The sequence below is a fragment of the Microcebus murinus genome, chromosome 9 (genome assembly GCF_040939455.1).
Source record: "Microcebus murinus isolate Inina chromosome 9, M.murinus_Inina_mat1.0, whole genome shotgun sequence".
NCBI classification, from domain to species: Eukaryota; Metazoa; Chordata; class Mammalia; order Primates; family Cheirogaleidae; genus Microcebus; species Microcebus murinus.
The window spans coordinates 9,340,040-9,362,585 of record NC_134112.1 but is presented as its reverse complement, the minus strand read 5'-3'; the positions used below and the strand labels follow the sequence as shown (position 1 = coordinate 9,362,585).

Here is a 22,546-nt window from a genome sequence, read left to right as displayed (position 1 = left end):
CCAAAAAAAACAAAAACCCTGGGGAATTTCGCAGGATTCAGCATTTTTAATGCCTTAGGCGAGGCCAATGGGTGCGTTCCACTGTGTCCGGTGGGGAAACTGAGGCTTGGAGGGGCACTCGCGGTCACACGGCCCCTCTGGCGGGCGGGAACGCTGGCACGGAGTTGGGGTACAGGCTATTTGCACCCAGGTTGGCGGCTCCCGGGATCGACTGTCGTAGCGCGGTCGCCGCCGAGGACCGCGGCCGGGGCGCGGGCGGGCCCCAGTGCGCAGGCGCGGCGGGCGGGAGGGGACGCGCTCCGGGCGCGCGCGCGGGGCAGCCGGCGCCCCAACTCCGCCCGCCCCGCGCCCCGGCGCCTCGCCGCCCGCCGCCCGCCCGCCCCGGCGCCGCCGCCCGCGCCCCGGCGCCCCGGGCCGGCGAGGGGCGCGCCCGCGGCCGCGGCCGCTGCATGGCGCTGAGATGGCGGGGGCGCCGCGCGGCGGAGGCGGCGGCGGAGGCGGCGCGGGCGAGCCTGGGGGCGCCGAGCGGGCGGCCGGGCCAGGCGGCCGGCGCGGGCTCCGGGCGTGCGACGAGGAGTTCGCTTGCCCCGAGCTGGAGGCGCTGTTCCGCGGCTACACGCTGCGGCTGGAGCAGGCGGCCACGCTCAAGGCGCTGGCGGTGCTCAGCCTGCTGGCGGGCGCGCTAGCGCTGGCCGAGCTGCTGGGCGCGCCGGGGCCGGCGCCCGGCCTGGCCAAGGGCTCGCACCCCGTGCACTGCGTCCTCTTCTTGGCGCTGCTCGTGGTCACCAACGTCCGGTCCCTGCAGGTGCCCCAGCTGCAGCAGGTCGGCCAGCTGGCGCTGTTCTTCAGCCTCACCTTCGCGTTGCTCTGCTGCCCCTTCGCGCTGGGCGGCCCCGCCCGGGGCGCCGCCGGGACGGCCGGGGGACCGGCGACCGCGGAACAGGGTGTTTGGCAGCTCCTTTTGGTCACCTTCGTGTCCTATGCCCTGCTGCCCGTGCGCAGCCTGCTGGCCATCGGCTTCGGGATCTTGGTGGCCTTCTCGCACTTGCTGGTCACAGCCACTTTGGTCCCCGCCAAGCGCCCACGTCTCTGGAGGACGGTAAGTGCTGCGGCGCGCCCCCCTCTCTGGTCTTGGACACACCTGCCCGGGCGGGACTGGGAATGCTTGGAGTCGGGCGCTCTCCTTCATATTGGGCGGGAAGGGAAACTGAGGCCCCGACTGGGGGTGGTGGTGGTCAAGGTCACTTCAACGAGTTGGGGACACAGTCGGGGCTGGCACCCTCGGGCCGGGCTCTCTTCAGAGTTACTGTCCACAAAGCGCCCCTGGGCGTGGAGTGTGGAGACGGGAGACGGGTGTGGAGAGAGGGAAAGGATTGGCCCAAGGTCAGGCAGTTGGTGAGCCGCCAAGCGGGGACCCCAGGGGTCTGCCGCTGTTTTGCTGCACCTATCCCGGCGGAGGGACTGAGAGCGGGCGAGCAGAGCGGGCGAGGAGAGCGGGCTCCGGGTCGGGCTCCATGGCTAGCTGTGCGCGCAGCCCGGGGCTTCTCCCCGCGCGCCGAGCGCGTGCGAGGCTCGCCTCACAGTCCTGCGGACCTGAGGGGAGTCTGTGGGCGGTAGCAAAGGACTTTGGCCCCTTCAGTCTCCCTGGCCGCCTTATCGCGGACCGACTCCAGCCCAGAAGGGGCAGGGTTTGCCAAGGTCAAACACAGTCTAGTCCCTGCCGCCCTCGCTCGCTCGCGGTCGCCCTGACCCTGGCTCCGCAGTGCCCGAACTTTGTCACTGTCTTCCCCCAGTCAGGTGGGCGAGATGGTTGCAAGGGGGACACCGTTCGCCTTCCTCAGGGTTTTCCTGGGTCCCTGCTCCTCCATCTGCCAGAGGAAGTGGACCTGGGGGCCTTTGCCCCTTGGGGCTCTAGCAGCTTCCCCTTGCCCAACGCCCTTCACGCCGGCAGAGGCGGTATGTGGGGAGGCATTAGATGGCCCTGAGGAGGGTTTTGTTTCTGCCTCTAGCTGCAGTTTGCCAGGAGGGCGGTGTGAATGGGATGGGGTGGGGGACCCATATAAGGAAAGGAGGCAGTGGTGGGAACCGCTGGGGGAGAGACAAGGGGTCACCCAGGAAGCCAGACAGAGGGAAACAGAGAGAGGTTAAGGAAGAATAATGTGGGGCGGAGTGGGGTGGTGGGGTGGTGGTGGTGGTGAGGGAGTCAGACAGCCTGGCTTGGGGGACCAATGGGACCAACACCCAAGAACCTAGGGAGGTGTCCCCAGACTGTGATGCCAGGGGCAGCACATGGTCAGCGGGGGCCATCGAATGCACAGCCTGGCACAGGGACAGAGACATCATGGGACTTGTGTTTTAGGGCCAGAGACAGACCAGCATGTGCTCAAATCCATGGGCAGGGGATGGGAGGGAAGGGGGAGTACATGGAGTCAAACTGGCAAGGAGGGGGTTGGGAGGTGGGGAAAAGAGGAAGAGAAGCAGAGGTGAAGGCTAGAGACAAAAGGGCGTGGGTAAAGGCATGGAAAAGGGAAATGGCAGAGAACTGCATGCCCCAGGGAGGGGAGGAGGGCCAGGGTTCTCCAGCAGGCTCTTTCACTGCCTCCTGTGGGCAGCACATGGGCCTTGCCTGACCATTCTCAGGGGGCCACTCCATACCTCCTCACCCCTAAGTTCCCAGCTGAATGTGTTTAGCCTGGGCCTCATGCTGGCCCCCGTATCCAGACTGGTGTCCGAAAGATCGCTTCCCCACTCCTGCTAGAGGCCAGGGCAGTGGGAGAATGGGGAGGGGTTGAGCCTGGTCCCCGGGAAGCCCAGTGATCTTAGCCACACTGCATTCTCCCTGCGTACACCAGCGAGGCAGCTGGTGCAATAAATGGATGTATTATTGTCTTTTCCTTTTTAAATAAAGAATTTTCTTATATAGCCTCTAGTCATTCCTGTTATAGAATTAAAGATTTAAAAGACAGTGAAGTGAGAGTCTTTAAAGGTGCCTCTGGACAGGAGAGCTCTGCCCCTGCCCGGGGATAAGCTGAGCACTTGCTGCTGTGACTCTAGGGGGGAAGGAAGCCCCTGCTGGGAGCAGCGATTGTTAGGGAGCAGACATCTGGGTTTCCCTGCTACTAGCTGTGACTCCCTGGGCCGTACAACCCTTCCCGCATTGAGTTTCTGGTTCCCCACCTTTTTAAAGGGCATATTGACCCCCTGTAGGGTTGTAGTGAAGGTGAAAAGTTTTTGGAAAAGCAGCATGTATTGGAAATCTTCCGCCACTTCTAAATCATTTGGCCTCTTTAGAATGTTGGTATTCAAGTCCAGTGTCTGTACAGGTGGTAGTGATTTTTTTTTTTTTTTTTTGAGACAGAGTCTCGCTTTGTTGCCCAGGCTAGAGTGAGTGCCGTGGTGTCAGCCTAGCTCACAGCAACCTCAAACTCCTGGGCTCAAGCGATCCTCCTGCTTCAGCCTCCCAAGTAGCTGGGACTACAGGCATGTGCCACCATGCCCGACTAATTTTTTCTCTATATATTAGTTGGCCAATTAATTTCTTTCTATTTATAGTAGAGACGGGGTCTCACTCTTGCTCAGGCTGGTTTCGAACTCCTGACCTCGAGCAATCCGCCCGTCTCGGCCTCCCAGAGTGCTAGGATTACAGGCGTGAGCCACTGCGCCTGGCCTGGTGGTAGTGATTTTGATAGATACATAGTGATCAATGCAGGGAAACATACGGGAGGGGTCTGTGATCCCCCAGAGATTGTGTCTCCCAATTAGAGAATTCCAGGAGCCCTTGAAATCTGTCCTTACTGAGCTCTGCAACTTGGTACTTGAGATGAATGAAGAAGATGCCACACATTTACGAAGCATCGGTGTTTGCTGCTGTTCACGGCGTTACCACCCGCCTCCATTCAGACCCCTGCCACTCTGCAGTGCAGTCACCTGCTGACAGTGATATGTCCTCGGTATTGACTTCCAGGCAGGTAGCAGCCATGCTGGGCCCGGGGGGATGCCCCAGGAGGCTGAAAGATGGACCGAATGAATGTGGGAGTCTGTGCAGGGGCTGGGAACAGCAGGATGCTGCTTCAGGGTGTGAGGTCCCCAACGTGGTCTCCTGGTTCTGAGCTGGATGAAAACACCAGGTGCCAGTTGCTCCAGAGCCAGGCTGGCTCGCTGGGCGAAGGAGCCCCTCCCCTCAGATTCCAACCTTTCAATGCCCCCTTGTCAAGGATATAGCCCTGAGGAGGCTGGGGAAAGCCTGCACTTCGGACTGAGGCCTGGGATCAGGTCCCTGCTCCTTGCTGTGGAGCAAGTCCCTTTGTTCTTTTTCTAGAGACTCTGTTCCTCTGCAGGAAGACCCTGGGGTCTCCTACAGCATTCCTGTGCCACTTTTGGTGCACAGGGCTCTGAGGATGCAGCGAGTGTGGTTTGGGGCATCCTGTTCCTCCTCTGTAGAACCCAGGCCAGCCCAGGACTCTGGGGGGCAGAGGAGAGAACTCAGAAAGCCAGGTGCACAGCTGTCAGCACAGGTGGAATTCAGTAACTATGCTCAGCTCCTCCCCCAGAGGATGTGCCTGATACTGACGTCCCAGAGCAGATAGGACTTTGGGGGCAACAGTCTTGTTCCCGGTTGGCCCCAGCACTGAGGAGGTACCCATAAATAAGTGCCATTGATGAATGTTGGCCAGAACTGAATTCTTTCCCTCTCCCAGCCCCTTGCTTTTGGGCCACTGGTTGTAGCTAAACAAAATACAACAATTCATTTTTACTTAGCTGAGTGACAGGACTAAAAGCATCCTGTTCAAGAGCTTCCACAGCCTGCTTAGAGTCAGAAGTGGGGAAGGCCTGCCAGGGTGGGCTGGGGGCGTGGGGTGAGTGCCCAGACGTGGGGGATGGGGAGGAGTGGAGAGGGGAGGTGCCAGATGTCTGAGCCATGTCCTTGCTGATGCCACTCACAGACTTAGCCCCAGAGGGGGCACCTGGGGAGGAGGTGTTGAGCTCCCTGATGTTGGCATGCTCAGGGACACTGAGGGGCAGGGAGTTGGTGGGGAAGTAAAGGCAGGAGTGTGGAAGAGGAGATCATTGCCTGAAGTGCTTGTGGAGGAGGAGGGGATCTCAGGATAAGGGCGCCCTGGGCAGGGGCAGGGCTGGCTGTTGGCTCAGGGTCCCCACCCCACCCACAGGGGTCCCCCTCCTGCCCTGCCCCCTTACATGCCTGGGAGGAGGAGGGTGCAGCTGCGTGCAGGAGGCAGACACAGCCCCTGCCAGCTGGGAGCGTCCTCCCTGTGTTACCTCCCTCCACACAGCCTCGAAATACCTGCTTTTTGACTAGTGTTAGGATTACTGTATTCTTATTTTATTTTTAAAGTAGTAAGTGTCCATTGTAGTGAGCAGAATGTGTTTTCAATTTAGTTGCTTACCATTGTAAATTAAATATATTTCAGTTTCTGCCTAGTTCTTAGCCGTAGGCAGGGTAACAGAAATCACGATTATCGCCGAGAAATAAATGGGAGTCAGCCGAAATTCCCCTGTGCAGCTCCAGTTCTGCCTGAGCTCTTGTGCAGAACCGTGAGCTGCTGGGAGGCGAAGCAGCCTAAACCAGCGCGCAGAATCGCAGCGCGTGGGGCCCTGGATGACCTGGTTGTTCATGGCAGAGCCTGTGGCCTAGGTGTGCTCTGGCGACGCCAAGCCGCAGGCCTTTGCGCGGCTGTGCTCACTGCCCAACACAGCGCGTCCTCCCGGCTCAGTGCTTGCTTCACCGGGGGAGTCTGTCCCCATGCCCTGCCCTCCAACCGCCAAGCCCCGACGGCCCCTCCCTCCGCTGGTTCCACCTCCTTCACCGGCCCCTCCCCTTGGTGGACCACACCCCCTCTGGCTGGCCCTCCTCCCCCACTGGCCTCTGCTCCAGAACCTCCCACTGGTCCCTTTCTGCCCACTGTTCCTAGCCTGGTCCTGTTACCGTGGAATACTCACCTGCCTGTGCACCCACCTGTCTTGGCTGAGCCGAGTGCTTACAGGGACAGGGCCAGTGTCAGGGCCAGGGTCAGGGTCAGGGTCAGGGTCAGGGAGGGTGATAGGTGAGTGCCTTTCCTGGTGCAGGGGCTGAGCTGGGTGTGGAGTGGGCTTCCCTGCCCCCTGCTTTGGTGAGGAGTGACATCCGCAGGTGGTATCCTTGTCCTTGGCTGGCCACTTCCCAAGGCCAGTCTCGTGACTGCCCTGGTCGCTACCGCCACACTGCTGGGCTCCCCACTGCTGGCTTTGGTCCTGCTGCATGTGCCTCTCCAATCTCGCTGCTCCCTCCAGCTGCAGGCCCGTGTCCAGGGAGTATCCTGCAGGGGACACTGATTCCCCTGGAACCCACTCCCCTAGTTTCTCTCCTAGGGGGGCGTGTTCCCTCTCACAGCCTGGTCGTTTCCCTTACGCCTCCTGTCTTATGCTCCCCCAAGGGCAGCGGACTCTAAACGCTTCCTGTCAGGGCAGCCAGGATAAAGGTGAGCAGGAAATGGGCCTGGTCAAGGGTGAGAGAAAATCGTCAGGGCATCGGGCCAGGGCTCCTGCTTGCTTTACCTCTGAGGTGGTCCTGTGGGCCCAGGGGCTTTTCCCTGTCCCCCGATGTGCCCAGTAGGAATAGTGCTGCAGAAGGAGCCCCAGCCTGGGCCTGTGTTGGAGTCCAGTCCTACTGATGGACGGCGGGCTGAGGGCGGTGGGGGGGGGTGGGAGGGTGGCACAGCTCCTTCGGTGACCTGAGCCGAGCTGGAGCGGGGCGACTGTGAAGAGTCTGCAGCTGCCTGGGGCTGTGCGTGCTTCTCTGGGATAGTTCTATGATCTGACAGTGTTTGGGTGCCAGGCCCGAGCTGGGGGTACAGAGGGAACAAGACTCCATCCTCCAGAAGGTTACAGCCTGTGGGGGAGACCCTGCTCCATAACTAGGACTGCATGCAGTGCCATGTGGGACATTCGTGTGACCTTTGAAGGTGTGCATAGGGGACAAACGAGACAGAATGGCTGGAGGCGGCTCCCCTGAGGAATGGATGCTCAGCCAAGACCCCAGGACCAGCCACAGGGGCTGCTGGAGTAGAGAGAGGGGCAAAGCCACACTGAGGACGTGCCCCTTCTTCTGAGCACAGTGCGGAGCAAGGTCCCAAGGAGAGGGGGAGGGGTGAGCCTGAGGAGGCGGGAGGAAACCAGAGGTGACCAGTCAGCAGGCTCCTGTGTCTGCTTGCCACTATGCCCACCGGCTGTCAAAGCTGTAAGTGTGCCCTTTCCAGGAGCTAATGGTGGTTTTAGGCTGATGTCCCCTCCTGTCACATCTCTGAGATCTCGAGGGCCATGGCTCAGCTCCTTGGGTTCATGGGGTGCAGTGGAGTGGCTCAGACGCCGAACCCAGAAACATCCTTGGACCATTTCCCAACTCAGGTGGGAGCCTGTGGGTGGGTGGGTCTCCCGGCACCTCAGAGCCCTGGTGTAGCTGTGTGACCTTGTGCATGAGATGGTCCCCCATGCCTCAGTTTTCTCCACTGTCAATAGGAACAGTAGCTCCCTCCTGTGGTTTTGTGGAACAGATGTGTGCTCCAGCTGCTGCATGCGGGTTGTGCCTGGGAGGTGCTCCCTGCACTGTTCTGGGCTCAGTGAAGCGGGAGCTGCCTTTTACTGTCACTAGCTGTGTGGAGCCAGTGACCTACTTGTTGGCCTCTTATTCAGTGAACCCGAACAGTCAAAGCAAGGCAATGGTCTTGATCAGGTGTTGGAAGAGACCCCCTGGACTCAGGTAGCAGGTGCTTTGTTCAGCCTGAGTGTTCTCTGCCAACTGTAATAGTGGGGGCACCCTGCAGAGCAGCCCCAGTCAGAGATGGCCATGTGACCAAGGTGGGGGCTAGTGCACCTGAGACCATGATGCCAGGCTGGGCCCTTTACAGCCAGGTTTTCAAGTCCCAAACAGCATGGGGGCTGAAGTGGCGGGGGCAGGGATTTGGGCAGAAGAAGCAGGTTGGCTACCCAGCCCCTTCCATGTGACCACTTAGTGGGGAGACCTGTTCCCTTGGCCACAGCCTCCTCTGTGTACACCGATGGGCTGAGCAAGGTACGGGGAGAGACCTTCCCCACTCTCTAGGGCACTGTTTTAGCCATTTGAGGATGTGAGTCGTATCCACATGCTCACACACACGTGCACACATGTTCATGCATAACACACACTCACATACACTCACACATAAACCCATAAACCCATACATACCTGCATGCACACACCCAAACACTCCCACATGTATAGCGTCACACTCATTCTCATGCACATGCTCACACAAGCATGTACATACATATGAACACACCTTCATACACCAGTGCACACTCACACACTCATACACACTCCCACGCAAACACTCCCACGTGCACTCTCACACTCATTTTTATACTACACACGGGCTCACACACGCACATGCTCACTCAGTGCACTCACACATGCACACTCACCTGCTTATAAAGATTCATGTACTTATACACGAATGCACACGTGAGCATACCCACATGCATACTTGTAAACTGATGTGCACTCACACGTGCTTATCCACGCTTCCCACACTTTTATTAGTATGTGCCTCTTTTCGGGTAGATGCACCATCCTGGTCTCTGAGGGAAGGGCAGTCTGTGCCCTGTTTCTCAGCAATGCTACGGCAGAGACCCCAGCTGGGGCCCGTCACCCGCACCTCCAGCTCTGCCACCTTGGGCAAGCTCAGAGTCTGGCCTGTGAAGTGAGACCAGGCTGCAGGGGTGCAGGCTGGTGGGAAGGTGGGCACATCCACGTGGAACTAGAGAGCTGTGGGGGCAGCGACTGGGCCAGGACCCAGAGCCCTCGGCAGGCAAGGGAGTGGGGCTGCCCACTGCTCAGCTGCGCCCCTCTCCAGGGCAGGCCAAGGCAGGCACTTGGGGCGTGGCAGCTCCTCCACCAACCCATTCCTCCTGTCCTCTTCCCTCCCAGCCTTCCTCCTCTGTCCTCTAACCCTTCAGCTCCCGGTGCCCTCTTCAGGCCTGTCTGGGCCCCTTTCTCAGTGTGGCTTGGGGGTCCTCTGCATCATTGTGCTAAGGGGGCCGCACCCCACCCTCCTACTGATGTATGTTTCCTCCTGCCATGTGGAGGCACCAGCCCCAGGAAGGCGGTGTGGGGCATGGGGATTCCCTGGGCAAGGAGCGTGGAAGCCCACCCCAGCGTCCAGTCCGGCTCTGTGCTGAGGCAGCACGGACCTGAACAATCCCCTCTCCCTAGATTAGGAGGATGGCAGGAGTGGCTCTGATCCCAGAGCTTTAATGCTTCCTCTGCCTTCACTGGGGGCTGGGGAGAAAGCGTGGAGCTGAGGAGAGAAGAGCTGTCTGCTTCCCAGGGCTCGGGTGTGACTGCACAGAGCTTGGACACAGTCGTCCAGGTGGCACCTCTGTGTTAATGCATGTGTGTACATATGCGTGCACATACATGAATGTGGATGTGTGTGACCGCATGTACATGCTGTGTGTGTGTATGAATGTTATGTGTGCATGCATGCATGCGTGTGTGTGTACATATGTGCAAGGGCATTGGTAACATTCAGAGGACCTTGGAAGCAGGTGGACAGGACACTGCCAGCAGTGTGACGGGGTCCGCAGAAGTGCTGGGAGCCCCACTCCAGCCTCCGAGCCTGGCAGAGGAGGAAGTCACACTAGTGGCACATTCTGAATGTGAATGCAACTTTTTGTTTTGGCTCTAAAAATACAAGCAGCTCTGTTATCAGAGTTCAGTGTTTCCTTCTCTGATGTAGGCTTTTCAGCCTCTGGGAGTGGCCTGAGAAGATGCAGATGCATGGTGGTCAGCTGGCCTGGCTTCCCAGTGCTTGGCCACCTGAGTGCCCTTTTCTTAATGATGTGGTTCCTCTGATTGCTATCGTGTCTTGTGCTCATGTGTCACACACTGACTCCAGTGCCTCCTCGAAGCACCGATGCTTCAGATATGGGGTATTATGCACACAGCAGCTTCTGTGGGGCCGAGGCACCGCATGCCCAAGTGTGGGATGTCGGACATGCACCTTGGACGGAAAGGATGGCCATCTCACGGCAGGGCCACACCGAGGACAGAATGCCTGGCTGGCCCTCGCCCACCAGTCCTGATGACTCACTTGACCTCTCCTCTCTGCACACGGTCTTTCCAGCACCTTTCCCCGGCAGCTGGGCCTGTGCTGTCCCCGTGAGCCTGTGTAACGCTGCATTCTGCATTCTTTGGGGGCTGCTCTCCCCCACCCACCTGCTGGGTCCAGAGCCCCAGCCTGTGGCCAGCATCTAGGCTCTCCGCATGAAGTGCCACCCGGCTGCGCCACCAGGTGGGCTCCTCTCTCGGCCTGTGGGGCACCTGTGGGCTTTCTCAGCTCAGTATCCATTCCTGGAGGCAAGGTTGCCCCAGCAAGTGTGCATCCGAGCCAGGGCCAGTCTGCCTGGGAGGGCGATGGAAAGTTCAGGAGACTGGGCAGTGGCAGGTGCTGGGGAGTGGGGGCAGCCTGCTCTGGAATGTTCTGCTCTTGTAGGGAGCATGTGGCAACGAGCATTCCGGGTGGTCACCTCGGACGTGTGTCGTGTGCCTGCTGGTGCCGTGAGCCAGTGCTGCCACGCTCGGTGGTGACACTCTCACAAATGGCTAGTGCCTCTGCCTACACTCCCCCACGAGGCAACTGTCCTCTTGTTACCAGAACTCGTGCCTTCCTGAAACAGTTGCGGCCTCAAAAAGGGATCTGAAATACTCGCTTGTTGAACTTGTTTCCCATGACAGCTGTTTTCTCAGATGATACCTGCCCTGGGATGCGAATGATTAACTAAAGGAGCAGACACCTGAGGAGACATTGGTTTAGCCTAAAGATTTTGAAATATCTCTGGTATTTAATTTTTAAAAATAGGCACTTGCAGACGTCACACATGTTTCCTGAGCGCTGACTGTGTCCTGCGGGTGCAGGGTGGGCCTTGCCACTGTCGGGGTCCCTTGGGGTGGGCCCATCCCTGATGCCGAGCACCATCCCTGATGCCGAGCACCTGAGCTTTGGTTTGTTCCAGGGTTAGACATGGGTGGTGCCCAAAGTTCAGGCGATGGTGTAGCTGTTCCAGGCGTCCAAAGGGAGCAGAGGTGCAAAGACACTGCAGGTGCAATGGGTGGGGCGGGGCAGACTGGAAGTGGGGCTGTTCTGAGCTCCTGGCGGGTGTGTTGGAGCACGAGTCTCCCTCTCAGGGAGGCTCAGATGGTCACCGTGTCATTCATTGATCCCTTGGGCAGGGATGTGTTAGGCATGTGTGGAGTGGCTCGGCTTTGATGGGAGCTGTCCCCAGGGTGCTCAGCCGCCTGGGGGCTCACATCTGTCTTCCTTCCTCACTTTCCTGCGGGTGTCTGCCTGTCAGCCTCTATGAACGCTGTTTCCTCTGTCCTCCCATCTGGAGACGTGGGCGTGCAGGGTCTGGGAGCAGAGGCTGGGCGTGCCGGGAGAGGGCACTGTGAAGGAGCAGGCTGCGTGGGGTGCCCCTTAGAATTGGGGTGCCAAGGGCTACCCAGGAAGCCCCAGGGCTGACTACTTACCAGGTCCCTGTGGGAATCTGTGCCCGGGGCCATGACCATAGCTTCACGCATTAGAAGCCTGACCACAGGAACTCAAGGAGAGCCCGTCGGATTTTAAAAATCTTATTTTTATTATGAAAAACTTAAAACACACACAAAAGTAGAGAGAGCAGCACAGGTGTTCCTTGAGTACCCATCACCAGCTCCAACAATTATCAGCGTTCTGCAGGTCCTCTTTCAAACAACGCTAATTCTAAAGCACTTTTATTAACACAAGCTAACAAGCAATTATGTTAATTTAAGAACACACTTGTGTGCAGCGTTGAAGCGGCAGCCACGGCCTAGAGAGAATGACGGCACAGGCAGCACCCAGCCACTGTCCAGCACCAAGGCAGGGCTGGATGTGTCCACTGAGGGCCCAGTCGGGGGGAGGGCAGAGGGCCGCCCCGCAGACCGGAGGCTGGGGAAATGATGTGGCCTGGCTGCAGTCCCTGGACCTGCCAAGGAGAATATACCCAGTGCTGAGCGGGAGCCGTTGTGTGGGGTGGGCTCCTCCATTGGCCTGTGGCCAAAGTGCTGTGTGTTCATGTGAGAGAGCACCCCCCTCCCAGCAGGGCCCTGCATCCACACCCTCGTGCCCTCTTCTCAGATCCGGCGGGTTTGGAGCGCAGCACCGCAGCTGTTCCTCCGTCCCCACGACTAGTTTGAATACTGCCCGGCTCGGTACCCTGTGCTGGGGCAGCCAGGGTGGCAGCAGGTTGAAAACGGGAGCGAGTACAGCAGAGAGGTTTTTGTCCCCAATAGGGTAATCTTGGGGTATCATGGGATGAGGAGACCACCTAGCCCAGTCCAGGGGTCAGGAGGCTGCTCTGAGAAAGCCTCTTGGCCGAGGCTGCTGTGAGGGGAATGTGCCTGAGAGCATGATCTGCCTGGGGCTATGTGCCTTAGCGTGGCTGGGCATGTGCTTCTGTGTGTGCGCCTGTGTGCACATATGTGTGCTGCGTGCCCTGCACACAGGGTGGAGGTATAATGGGCAGGTCAGGGGTGAGCCCAGGGCTCGGCAGTCTGCAGTGAGCCAGAGAGATGGAGCCTGGGTTTATGGCAGGATCTGCCTAGAGGGACTCTTGCTACAGCCCAGTTGTGGGTGGTACAGGGCAGTGGGATGGAGAGAAGGTGGCATGGGGCTTTCAGGGCAGGAACTGATGAAGACATGAGGGAGGAGAGAGGCCAGGGGACTTGCAGGTTCTGGCATGGGCAGTGGCAGCTGTCCCTGGACATGGCCCAGGGGAGGTGGGGTAAGTATTTCGGGGTGTGGGATGATGGTGTCAGGTTGGGACAATGGTTTCTGCAAAAACTGTGGGACATCTGGGGGACAGGTCTCAGGGCTCCCCCAGGATGTGGTCCAGTGACCACCCTGCCCTCACACAGTGAGAAGCTTGCTCTGGCGAGGTTTCTCCGTGATGTTTTCAGGTGGTGCGTGAGTGATTAGAGATGCCCCAGGGCCTGCAGGCAGGTCCTGCTGCCTCTGACTGCGTCCGGGGCACATGCTGCTGCTCAGCCTACCTGAGCCCTGTTCCCTGGGAGGCTCCGCCTGCCTGGGCTGGTCAGTCCCATGAAGGCTTCTCCAGGGTGCCCTTTTTGGGGTTATTTCTTAGGTCTCTCTGATAAGCTCATTTGGTAGGTATGATAGTTGTCACCCACCTGCCCATCAGTCAGAGGGAGAGAGTGAGGCACAGAGAGGTAGTGCAGGTAGAAGGTGGGGCAGGGCAGGGTCTGGCTCTGGTGAGGACACCTGGGCTCCCTTCGTCTCTCACAGCCCAGCACAGCCCTTGGCTAGCACAAGGGCCAAGGAGGGTGTCCAGACTGCAAGGCCAGCAGCCGAGGCCCATGCGGGGCCTGCCTAGTGGTAAGCGGCCCTGGGCTAATGTGACTGGTGGGTGCAGTGGTAGCATGTGGGTGGCCTGGACCAGGCCACTTCCGAGGAGGGCCAGAATGGGATCCGCTGCTCCAGGGTGGCTGGCCAGCAGGGTGGGGTGGGAGTGAGGCCCCCTCTCCCCCAGGGTCCAGCAGTACCTAGAGCTCTGGTCCCTGGGGAGCTTGTAGTGACCCTGAGCCCACCTCCTTTGTCGTTATGACATGTGCTGAGCCACGTCACCACTGTCTTGTAATGGGCCAGGCATTATTTTGACCCAAATGCCCCTTTGGCCATGAGTTCAGAGAGCTTCCTGGGAGAGCCCGAGCCCTGGGTGGTGTGTGCGTCAGCAGGTGCAGTTGGCGGGTGGACATGCCGGGTCTGGGAAGATGTGGGGCACGCAGCCTGGGCGGGGCACAGTCCTCCCCAAATGTCTTTCCCCAGCAGTCCCTTCTCAGCAGCCCCTCGGTGGGTTTTCCCGAGGGGAGACTGCCCCAGCTCACAGAGATGGGGTTTGGCTGGTGGAGACTTTCCCTTCAAGGGGCCCCCGGGGGTCTGAAGCTTCTCGTGGGGGCGTTGGTTTTGTTGGTGAGGATGGCCCCCAGACATCCTAACAGCAGTGCATGGCGGCCCCATTCTAGCAAGGACAGATTTGTCGCTCCCAGACATGGGGAGCTGCGTTGGGAAGAGCGCGTCAGTGCTTCCCTATGAGTGGAGCCTCCCGGGCTGGGGCAGCGCCCCGGGCACCTCTGTGCAGTGCAGAGACGGGGCCCAGCGTCCCTCCTGCAGCCCCGGCCTGCCCCGATGCGGGAGGGCTCTGATGCACACGGGAGGGGAGGCATCTTGATGAGCTGCCCCATCATTGCTTTGTGCCCTGCCCCCATCCCACCCGTGGGCCCCTTGCCATAAGCTTGTAATCTAAGCCCACTGTGTTCTAGGAGGAAACCAGGGGAGAAAGGAAGCTAAGACGTGGACAGTCTCAAAGGGAGCTTTTGTTCTTGATTAACGTTTTTGTTTTAAGGGCTGGGTGGCGTCAGCCTGGTGACCACCCCTCCCCTCCCACAGTGAGAAGCCCACTCCGGTGATGTTTTCAGGTGATGTTTGTTGTCAGGTGGTGCGTGTTTTCATGCACCTCCCAAAACCCCCCCTTGGGCTGCACCAGCTCAGCTCTGGCGGCTCCAGTGCCGCCCCACCCCTCACGCAGTGTCGCCAGCTCCCTCCTCCTGCCCTGACCCTTTCCGCACACCCATCCAGGTGTTCGGTGATTCTGAGCACTGAACACATCCTAGTGTGCTCTGTGCCATGTTCATGGAACAAGCTGGATCTAAGCTGTATCCACTCGACGATGACAGCTCCTCAGAAAGCACCGAGGGAAGGACATATGGCAATGCTCGGGTCATATGGAGAGGTTCAGGGTCACAGTGGAGATTTCAGGGTCCAGGAGCACCATCGTATTAGATGTCTTGCCATCTTCTCCAGCCCCCTCACAAGTGACAGCCAGCCCAGAGGCTGTGGTCAGGGTGGTGCCATCCAGGAAGGACGGCTCACTGCCTTGCCAGCATGTGGTGTGCAATGTCCCTGGCCCCACACAGCCAGGCGGGCGTGTCTGCCTTGCCTGTGGCACATTGTGCTGGGCGGGGGCCAGGTCCCCCGTAGGAGGCAGAGGATGGCTGTCCACTGGGGTTCTGCAGCTTGCTGTCCCTCATCTTCCCTCCCTGTCACCTCCTAGAGACTGACTCTATGTTCTAGGTTGCACATGACCATTGGCCATAGGTTTGTTTTTCAGCCTGCTGATGGACACATCTTTGAGCCCATCTCATACGCCTCGAGTTTGAAGGTACCCAAATCTGTCATCTCCCTGTGGACCTTGCTCCCTGTGGCCCCTGAACCTGGCTGGTCCCAGCTCTTGCGCCTGCTCTCCAACTCCAGCATCCCTTCCGGGGGGCAGGTGCTGCCAGGTCTCCTTCCACGAGCCACCTGAGGGCTCCCCTCTTGGTGCCTGTCCTCGCCTCCATACCTGTGTCTCCCCACCGGTCCGCCTCCTGGACTCTTGCGGGAGCTCCCTGTCAGTGATCAGCCGCTCCGCCTGCCAACGTGTTTGTTTTTGTTCTCTGTTCTCTGTTTAATAGCGTGCGGCATACATTCATGTTTAATCCGTGTGGAGTAGTGACAGCTGGAACCTGCAGGTTTCTGCTCCCTGGGGCAGAGGTAGAGACGCCTGGGCTTAATCAGACATAGAAATTCTCCAGTGTTGCAGCTGACCGAGGGAGAGCTGTTTCATGCGATGCTTCGGAACCGCAGCCCCACTGCAGGGCCCCCGGCAGGACGTGCTGCAGCCCCGTGTGGTTCACCAGAGGCCCCTCTGCCCAGGCCCGGGGCTCAGCGGTCTGCGAGATGTAGGGGCAGACCGGAGAGGGGGCCGGCTGGGGACGGTGGGCAGTGGCTGCGGAGAGAAGCACCGTGTCTGGCCTGCGCCCCGGTCTGAGCCTAGACCTGAGCCTCGCGTCTCGGCCCACTGCTGGTACCGGCTCCTCAGCCCAGCCCCGTCCTCGTGTCTCCTGCGCCACAGTGGGGGCGGAACTGAGTGCCGGTGCCTCTGGTCGCCGCGTCTCCCGCCTTGTGCTGTTGCTCACTTCCTACCCCAAATGGCATCCTGTTTTGTTTTTTTGTCAACTTACCTTCCCTGAGTCTAGAGCATTCCCGTGTAGCCTTTGTGGGAAAGGGACTCTTCACACTGATGCTTTCTAGGGGTACTGGTTTCCTGGGGCTGCCCAAACCACGTGCCAGGCACTGGGCAACTTAAACAACAGAAACTTATTCTCCCAATGTCTAGAGGCTGGGAGCTGAGATCGAGGTGCTGGCAGGGCTGCTCCTGAGGCCTCTCTCCTGGGCTTGCAGATGGCTGTCTTCTCCCTGGTCCCCACAGGATGGTCCCTCTGTGTGTGTCTGGGTCCTAATCTCCCGTTGTACAACGACATCAGTCAGATTGGATTTTTGGCAACTCTAATGGCTTCATTTTAACTTAATTACCTCTTTAAAGACTCTGTACACAAATGCAGTCATTTTACAGGTCCTGGGGGTTAGGACTTCAAAGTATGAATTTGGGGGACGCAAGTCAGCTGTGACACCAGGCCTGGAGACCCTTCCATTCCCCGATGTGCGGTTGTGCATGCTGCCTACCCACACAGGACGAGAGTGAACTCGCTGCCCGGCCGGTGTGAAGCCAGCGTGTGCCGAGGGCCTGCGGTGCAGCGGAGGCCCCGCGGCCGTGGCCGTCTGGGAGTGTCTGCTGCGCCCTCCGGACAGCTCGGGCCCCTCCATGCACGTGGGCACATCAGGCCCACATGCTGCCCCCTTCTCTCCCTGCAGCTCGGCGCCAACGCCTTGCTCTTCGTTGGCGTGAACATGTACGGGGTCTTCGTGCGGATCCTGACCGAGCGCTCGCAGAGGAAGGCGTTCCTGCAGGCCCGGAGCTGCATCGAGGACCGGCTGAGGCTGGAGGATGAGAACGAGAAGCAGGTCAGTGGCCGGGGCCAGTCTGACACTGGCCACACTTCCCAGTGGTACGCGTTGGTGTCTGGGGCTGTGGAGGAGACGCCTTGAGGTTTATAGGAATCAAATGGGTGGGCTGCCTGGTGGGGGCCGAGCAGCTCTCGAGAGATGGGGGCACCGGGAGACAGCCGCTCTGGGTGCGGCATTTGGGCGTGTTGTCTTCTGGACGCAGCTGGAGTAGGTTCAGCTGCCTCGGGAGGACCAGGTAGGTCCTGGCTGTGCCTTGGGTGAATGTGACCATGCAGCTGGCCCTGACCCGCTGGCCTGGGGCTCCCACTAGCCCCAAATGCAGCTCAGCGTGCTGGCCCTAGAGCGCACTGGCATTTCTGGGGTGTGGAGATGTCCCTGTGCCTGGGAGATGTAGAGGAGTCATGGTGGTGGTGGTGGCGGCATCTGCAGCAGGCCGTGAGCACCCTCCTTGGGTTCCTCGCCAAGGCTGGAGGAGCAGCGTGACCATCACCCACGTTCTCAGGGTGAAGCAGCCACGCGGGAAAGCACAGTGGCTTGGAGGGAGCCACGCCTGGGTTCCCAGCACCCTCTGTGGCTCATCCCTGTATGTCCTTGTCTGCTGCCCAGGGCCTGTGCCCACCATGTGGGCCCAGGAATGAGGCGCCAGGAGCTCTGGGTGTGGCTTGGCGCATTCCAGGCCCCTTAACTGGAATTATCCGGACTTTTCTCCCAGCCTTGGGGCCCAAAGGCCTCTGTGGCACCAGACTGCTGAGGTTCGGCTTGTGGCTGTGCTGGTGGTGGAACAGATAGGGTCTGCTTCTCAACCATATTTATTCTACTTTTATTGTAAATACAAGATATTGTTATAGTGACTATAAATTTTAAAACACATTTCTTTTCATGTATAGATATCATAATGATTCCTAGTATTTACAATAAAAGTAGGGTATAGTTGAGAAATAGATCACATGTGTATTTTAAATCATGTGTATGTTGTCGTGTGTATGAATGTGTGGGAGGACATGTGCATGTGGCTAGATATGTGGGAGGTGGTACGTGTGTGTGTATATGTATATGTGCATACTGGTAGACATGCATGTGTGGTTAAGTGCACATTTGCCTCTGTCTCTACATGCGTGCACTTGTGCATCTGTGTGGATGTGTGTGCACATGTGTATGCATGCATGCATACGCGTGCCTGTAAGTCTCTATTGTTACATGTTTGTGTGGTTTTGCACTCAGGTGGATGTGCATGTCTGTGTGGGCACACCTATATGTCTATGCATGTATGTGCCTGCATATGTCTGTCTGAGTGTATGTGGGGATACATGTATATGTGTGCATGCTTGTTGACGCGTGTGTCGTACCTAAGTGTATATGAGTGTGTGTGCATAAATCATGCAGCTTCTGAGACCATGCATTTTCTGCGCATTTTCTCTTAGATCGGTGCTGTCAACACTGGCGGAGATATCTGCTTTGTACTTTCTGAGAGGCGTTTGACCTTATTTCTATTACCGCCACAGGATCCCAGAAGTGAATCTCTGGAAGCCCTGTTTTCCCCTTCAATACACCCTCTGTACTGGTGAAAGCAAAGACCTTTTTGTGGGCTGTGCTTGTGTGTATTTCGGAATCATCCTTTTCCCATCTCCTTTTCCACATTTTCCTTTCCCACTTCCTCTCTGTTTGTCTATTTTCATTTCTCCTCTGACTTTTGCTGCCTCTCTTATGGACTGTCTTGGCTCCTAATATTTTCTTGTCTAGACTTTGCAGCTTAACGTGCATCATTTCACTTGGCTTTATAGCAGCTCTGTGAGCAAGGGATTATTTTCTCAGCTTTGTGGATGAGGACATGCAGACTCAGGGAGGCTCAGAGACCCATCCAAGTTCTAACTGCAGAGCTGATGTTCTTAAGCAGGAAATTTTCAAAATGATAAATGTCACCCAATTCAGTTAACCCAGCTGAATGCCGTTTATTTTTAAGGGTTAGTTAGCTTTTATGCATATTTTCCCCCCATATAATTGTCAATTTTGTGTGTCTATAATTTTATTTACTGTGTTTTGACTTAACATTTTGCACGAAGTAACCCACTCATGTTATAAATGTGATTTAAAACATCTGCTTATTCTTCCCCTTAACGCATGTCCTGCCAGTGTTCTCAGCATCTGACATTTACACACCATGTTCTAAAAAAGTTATTTTCTTCATGCGCATGTTTATTCCTCTCAATGTGAAGTATTCCCTTAGTCACATTTTTAGGAGTATAAATATGAAGTCATTTCTCTCCTTAGTTCCTAGGGTATTTTCAAGACTTGTGTTCCTTGTAGCTTTGGACGTCACGTCTGGTCACACTCGGCTCTGGGCATGGGTGGTGCCCTACGTGGGGCCTGGGGCCAGCTGGGGCGCTGGCAGCCTGTCGGAATGCAGATTGCTGGGCCCTGCCCGCCCGGTGGTGGGAAAGCCCCTGGGTGGGGCCTGGTGACGGTGGGGGTGCTGGTGAGCTGCCCCCAGTGTCTGGTGTCTCCCTCTTTCTCCCCTCACCCTCTTCTGTGTCCGTCTCTCTCCTTCCTTTCTTCCCCCTGTCTCTCTCTGTTAGGACTGGGCGCCTCCTGTTTAACCGGCCCCGTCCCTTTTACTGAATCCGATGACGACTTCTTCACGCGTGTCCCCCTTCCGTGCTGCTTTGCGTCCCGGCCCTCCGCCCGGTCACGTCCGCCTCTCCTGGCGGTTGGACGCGCAGCTCGCCCGTAACACGGAGACCGACGCTCCGTCAGCAAGGGGCCCTGGGTTTCTCCATGTCTGCTTCTCTAGCTTTGCTTTTCTTTGTATAAAAGTTCACTCTTTTATATTTTTAAATGGAAGAATCATTTGCCTTTGCGATTTCCTCAGTTGCTTTAAAGCGGAGGTGATTTTGGGTACCCTGGCGCTGAGTGAGGACATGACTTTCGTGAGTTCCCCGAGTCGATCCTGAGACCTCAGCAGTCCCCACCTTCACTGCATTTTTTCTGTCAACTCCCTTGAGCCTTTGAGGTTGTATCGCACCACGGCTGCGCTCCTCCTCCCTGTGTCCCACTGCTGACGTCCGTGCAGGGAGCCTTGTCCCTCTGGGATGGCGGAAGGAACAGCGGGGGCCCAGCGGGGCCCTGCCAGCTCCCAGGCACTGTGGGCACTGGGCCCACTAGCGTGTGCCCCACTGGTATGTGCCCCAGTAGCGTGTGCCCCACTAGCATGTGCCCCACTGGCATGTGCCCCACTGGCGTGTGCCCACTGGTGTGTGCCCACTGGTGTGTGGCCACTGATGTGTGCCCCATCGGCGTGTGCCCCACTGGCGTGTGCCCACTGGTGTGTGCCCACTGGTGTGTAGCCACTGATGTGTGCCCCATCGGCATGTGCCCCACTGGCGTGTGCCCACTGGTGTGTGGCCACTGGCGTGTGCCCACTGGTGTGTGCCCCACCGGCGTGTGCCCACTGGCGTGTGCCCCACCGGCGTGTGCCCCACTGGCGTGTGCCCCACTGGCGTGTGCCCCGCTGGCGTGTGCCCACTGGCGTGTGCCCCGCTGGCGTGTGCCCACTGGCGTGTACCCCGCTGGCGTGTGCCCACTGGTGTGTGCCCCGCTGGCGTGTGCCCACTGGTGTGTGGCCACTGGTGTGTGGCCACTGGTGTGTGCCCCACCGGCGTGTGCCCCACTGGCGTGTGCCCACTGGTGTGTGGCCACTGGCGTGTGGCCACTGGTGTGTACCCCACTGGTGTGTGCCCACTGGTGTGTGCCCCACTGGCGTGTGCCCACTGGCGTGTGCCCCACCTGCGTGTCCCCCACTGGTGTGTGCCCCACTGGTGTGTGCCCACTGGCGTGTGCCCCACCTGCGTGCGCCCCACTGGCGTGTGCCCCACCGATGTGTGGCCCACTGGCGTGTGCCTGGGGACTGCCTGGCGATCCAGAGAGCCTGCAGGTGGCTGTGGCGGCTCTGCCCAGGCCTCCCCTGTGTCAGTGTGAAGCTGCAGCCTCTTGAGTTACAGGTGAGGGACCCTCTACCACACCGCTAGTTGGAATCACCTGCATTTCATGTTTCAATTCTGTTAATGACACACTTCTGTAAGGACCTGCTTCCGGAGTCTTTGCTGGTCACTTAGACCGCTAAGGCAGCACAGTGAGTGATGGAAGGAGATCTGGGGTTGCACCCCAGCCCAGCGAGGGATTCTGGGGTGATGCACCCCAGTCCTGGGAGGGGATATGGGGGATGCACCCCAGTCCTGGGAGGAGATTTGGGTGTCGTCAGCAGGAGGTGGGGGGATGCATGGCTGGAGGATGGGGGTTGAGCGAGGTGGAGTTGAGGGGAGCAGCGTGGGCAGAGACTCTTAACTGGGTGCTCCTGTGGACGGTTCTCTGCGGGACATCATTGCAGGTGTCCCAGCCTCAGCTGGAAGGAGATGGCCTGACTGGTGGAGAGGTGGCAGGGCTGGCCTTGCGTGTCTGTGCAGGGAGGTGGCTCTGCACGCAGTGGCAGGCATGTGCACTGGACCGTGTTGGAGGGGAGCCCTGACACTGGCAGGAGAGAGGCATCACGGGCACGCGTGGGGCTGAATGTCCAGGGGAGAGCTGGAGGCGGGGGAGCAGACACACTGGGAGGGGTTGGGCGAGGTTTTCTTACCCCTGGGGATGAATGTGTGACCCAGAGATTCCGTGGCTGGAGCTTTCTGAGCAGGGAGAGGAGTGTGCTCAGTTCACACAGCAGTTTGGCTTGAGTGACCCAGAGGACAGCTGCTGTCAGGGAGGTGCCTGCCAGACAGGCCTGCGCTTTGTGGCCACCACTGCCGCCTGGGCCTGTGGGAGGACAGAGTGGGGGACCACCATCCTGGAATGCAGATTACCAGCATTAAAACCCCGTGTCTTGTCCCAGCTGAACCCAGTGTTGTCCTGGGATGGGAGTTGATGGGACAGATGGAAATGCCTGTGGCAGCAGGGCCATTGCTCCGAGGTTCCCGCACGGGACTGTAGGTGGAGGTCGCAGGCTCTCGGGCTCTTTTCTGCTGTACACATTGGTTGCCTCGTTCCCCAATGCCAAAATCATTCTTGCCCTGTTTGATAAATTACATTTAGACACCACTGGTAGGATGTGCTTCACCGTAGGCCTTGGGGGGCACTGCTCAGAGTCCTGGGTCATGATGTCAATGTTGGGCTTTCCCAGCCAGGATGCAACCCTGGGTGTTCTGTGCCTACTTACTGCTAATTTCTGCAGCAGCCCATGAGGAAGGTGACAACTGACACAGCCACCGGGAGCCTTCACCCTCCCCTCCTTTACTGTTTGGTGCCAGTAGCCCTGTGGAACAGAACAAAGAGGCAGCCCTTGGCCAGCCCCCTCCCCGTGGCTGGACAGAATAGAAGGTTCTGGTACAAAGGTGTTCTTCCTGAGTTGTTAGATCTCTTTAAAATTAATTCCAGTCATCTGTATCATTGTTAAGAATATGACGACCTTATTCTGTTTTGTAAATTTGAGAACTGGGACTCTTGGAATTTAAATAACTTGGGAAGGATAGTGGAGTGATTAACAGCGTAGCCGGTGGCAGAGCCCAGGTCAAAGCTCCGGGTCCCCAGCA

At 58.3% G+C, this 22,546-nt stretch overlaps 1 protein-coding gene across 1 annotated transcript in view; it reads left to right on the top strand.

The window, feature by feature from the left end:
- The first annotated feature begins 460 nt into the window (after positions 1-460).
- The window catches only part of ADCY1 (adenylate cyclase 1), a 137,585-nt gene continuing 115,499 nt past the window's right edge, over positions 461-22,546 (top strand). Inside the window, exons 1-2 of the mRNA XM_012763424.3 lie at positions 461-1,099; positions 16,821-16,970. Of these exons, the coding sequence (XP_012618878.3) occupies positions 461-1,099; positions 16,821-16,970 (789 nt within the window). The remainder of the gene's footprint in view (positions 1,100-16,820; positions 16,971-22,546) is intronic.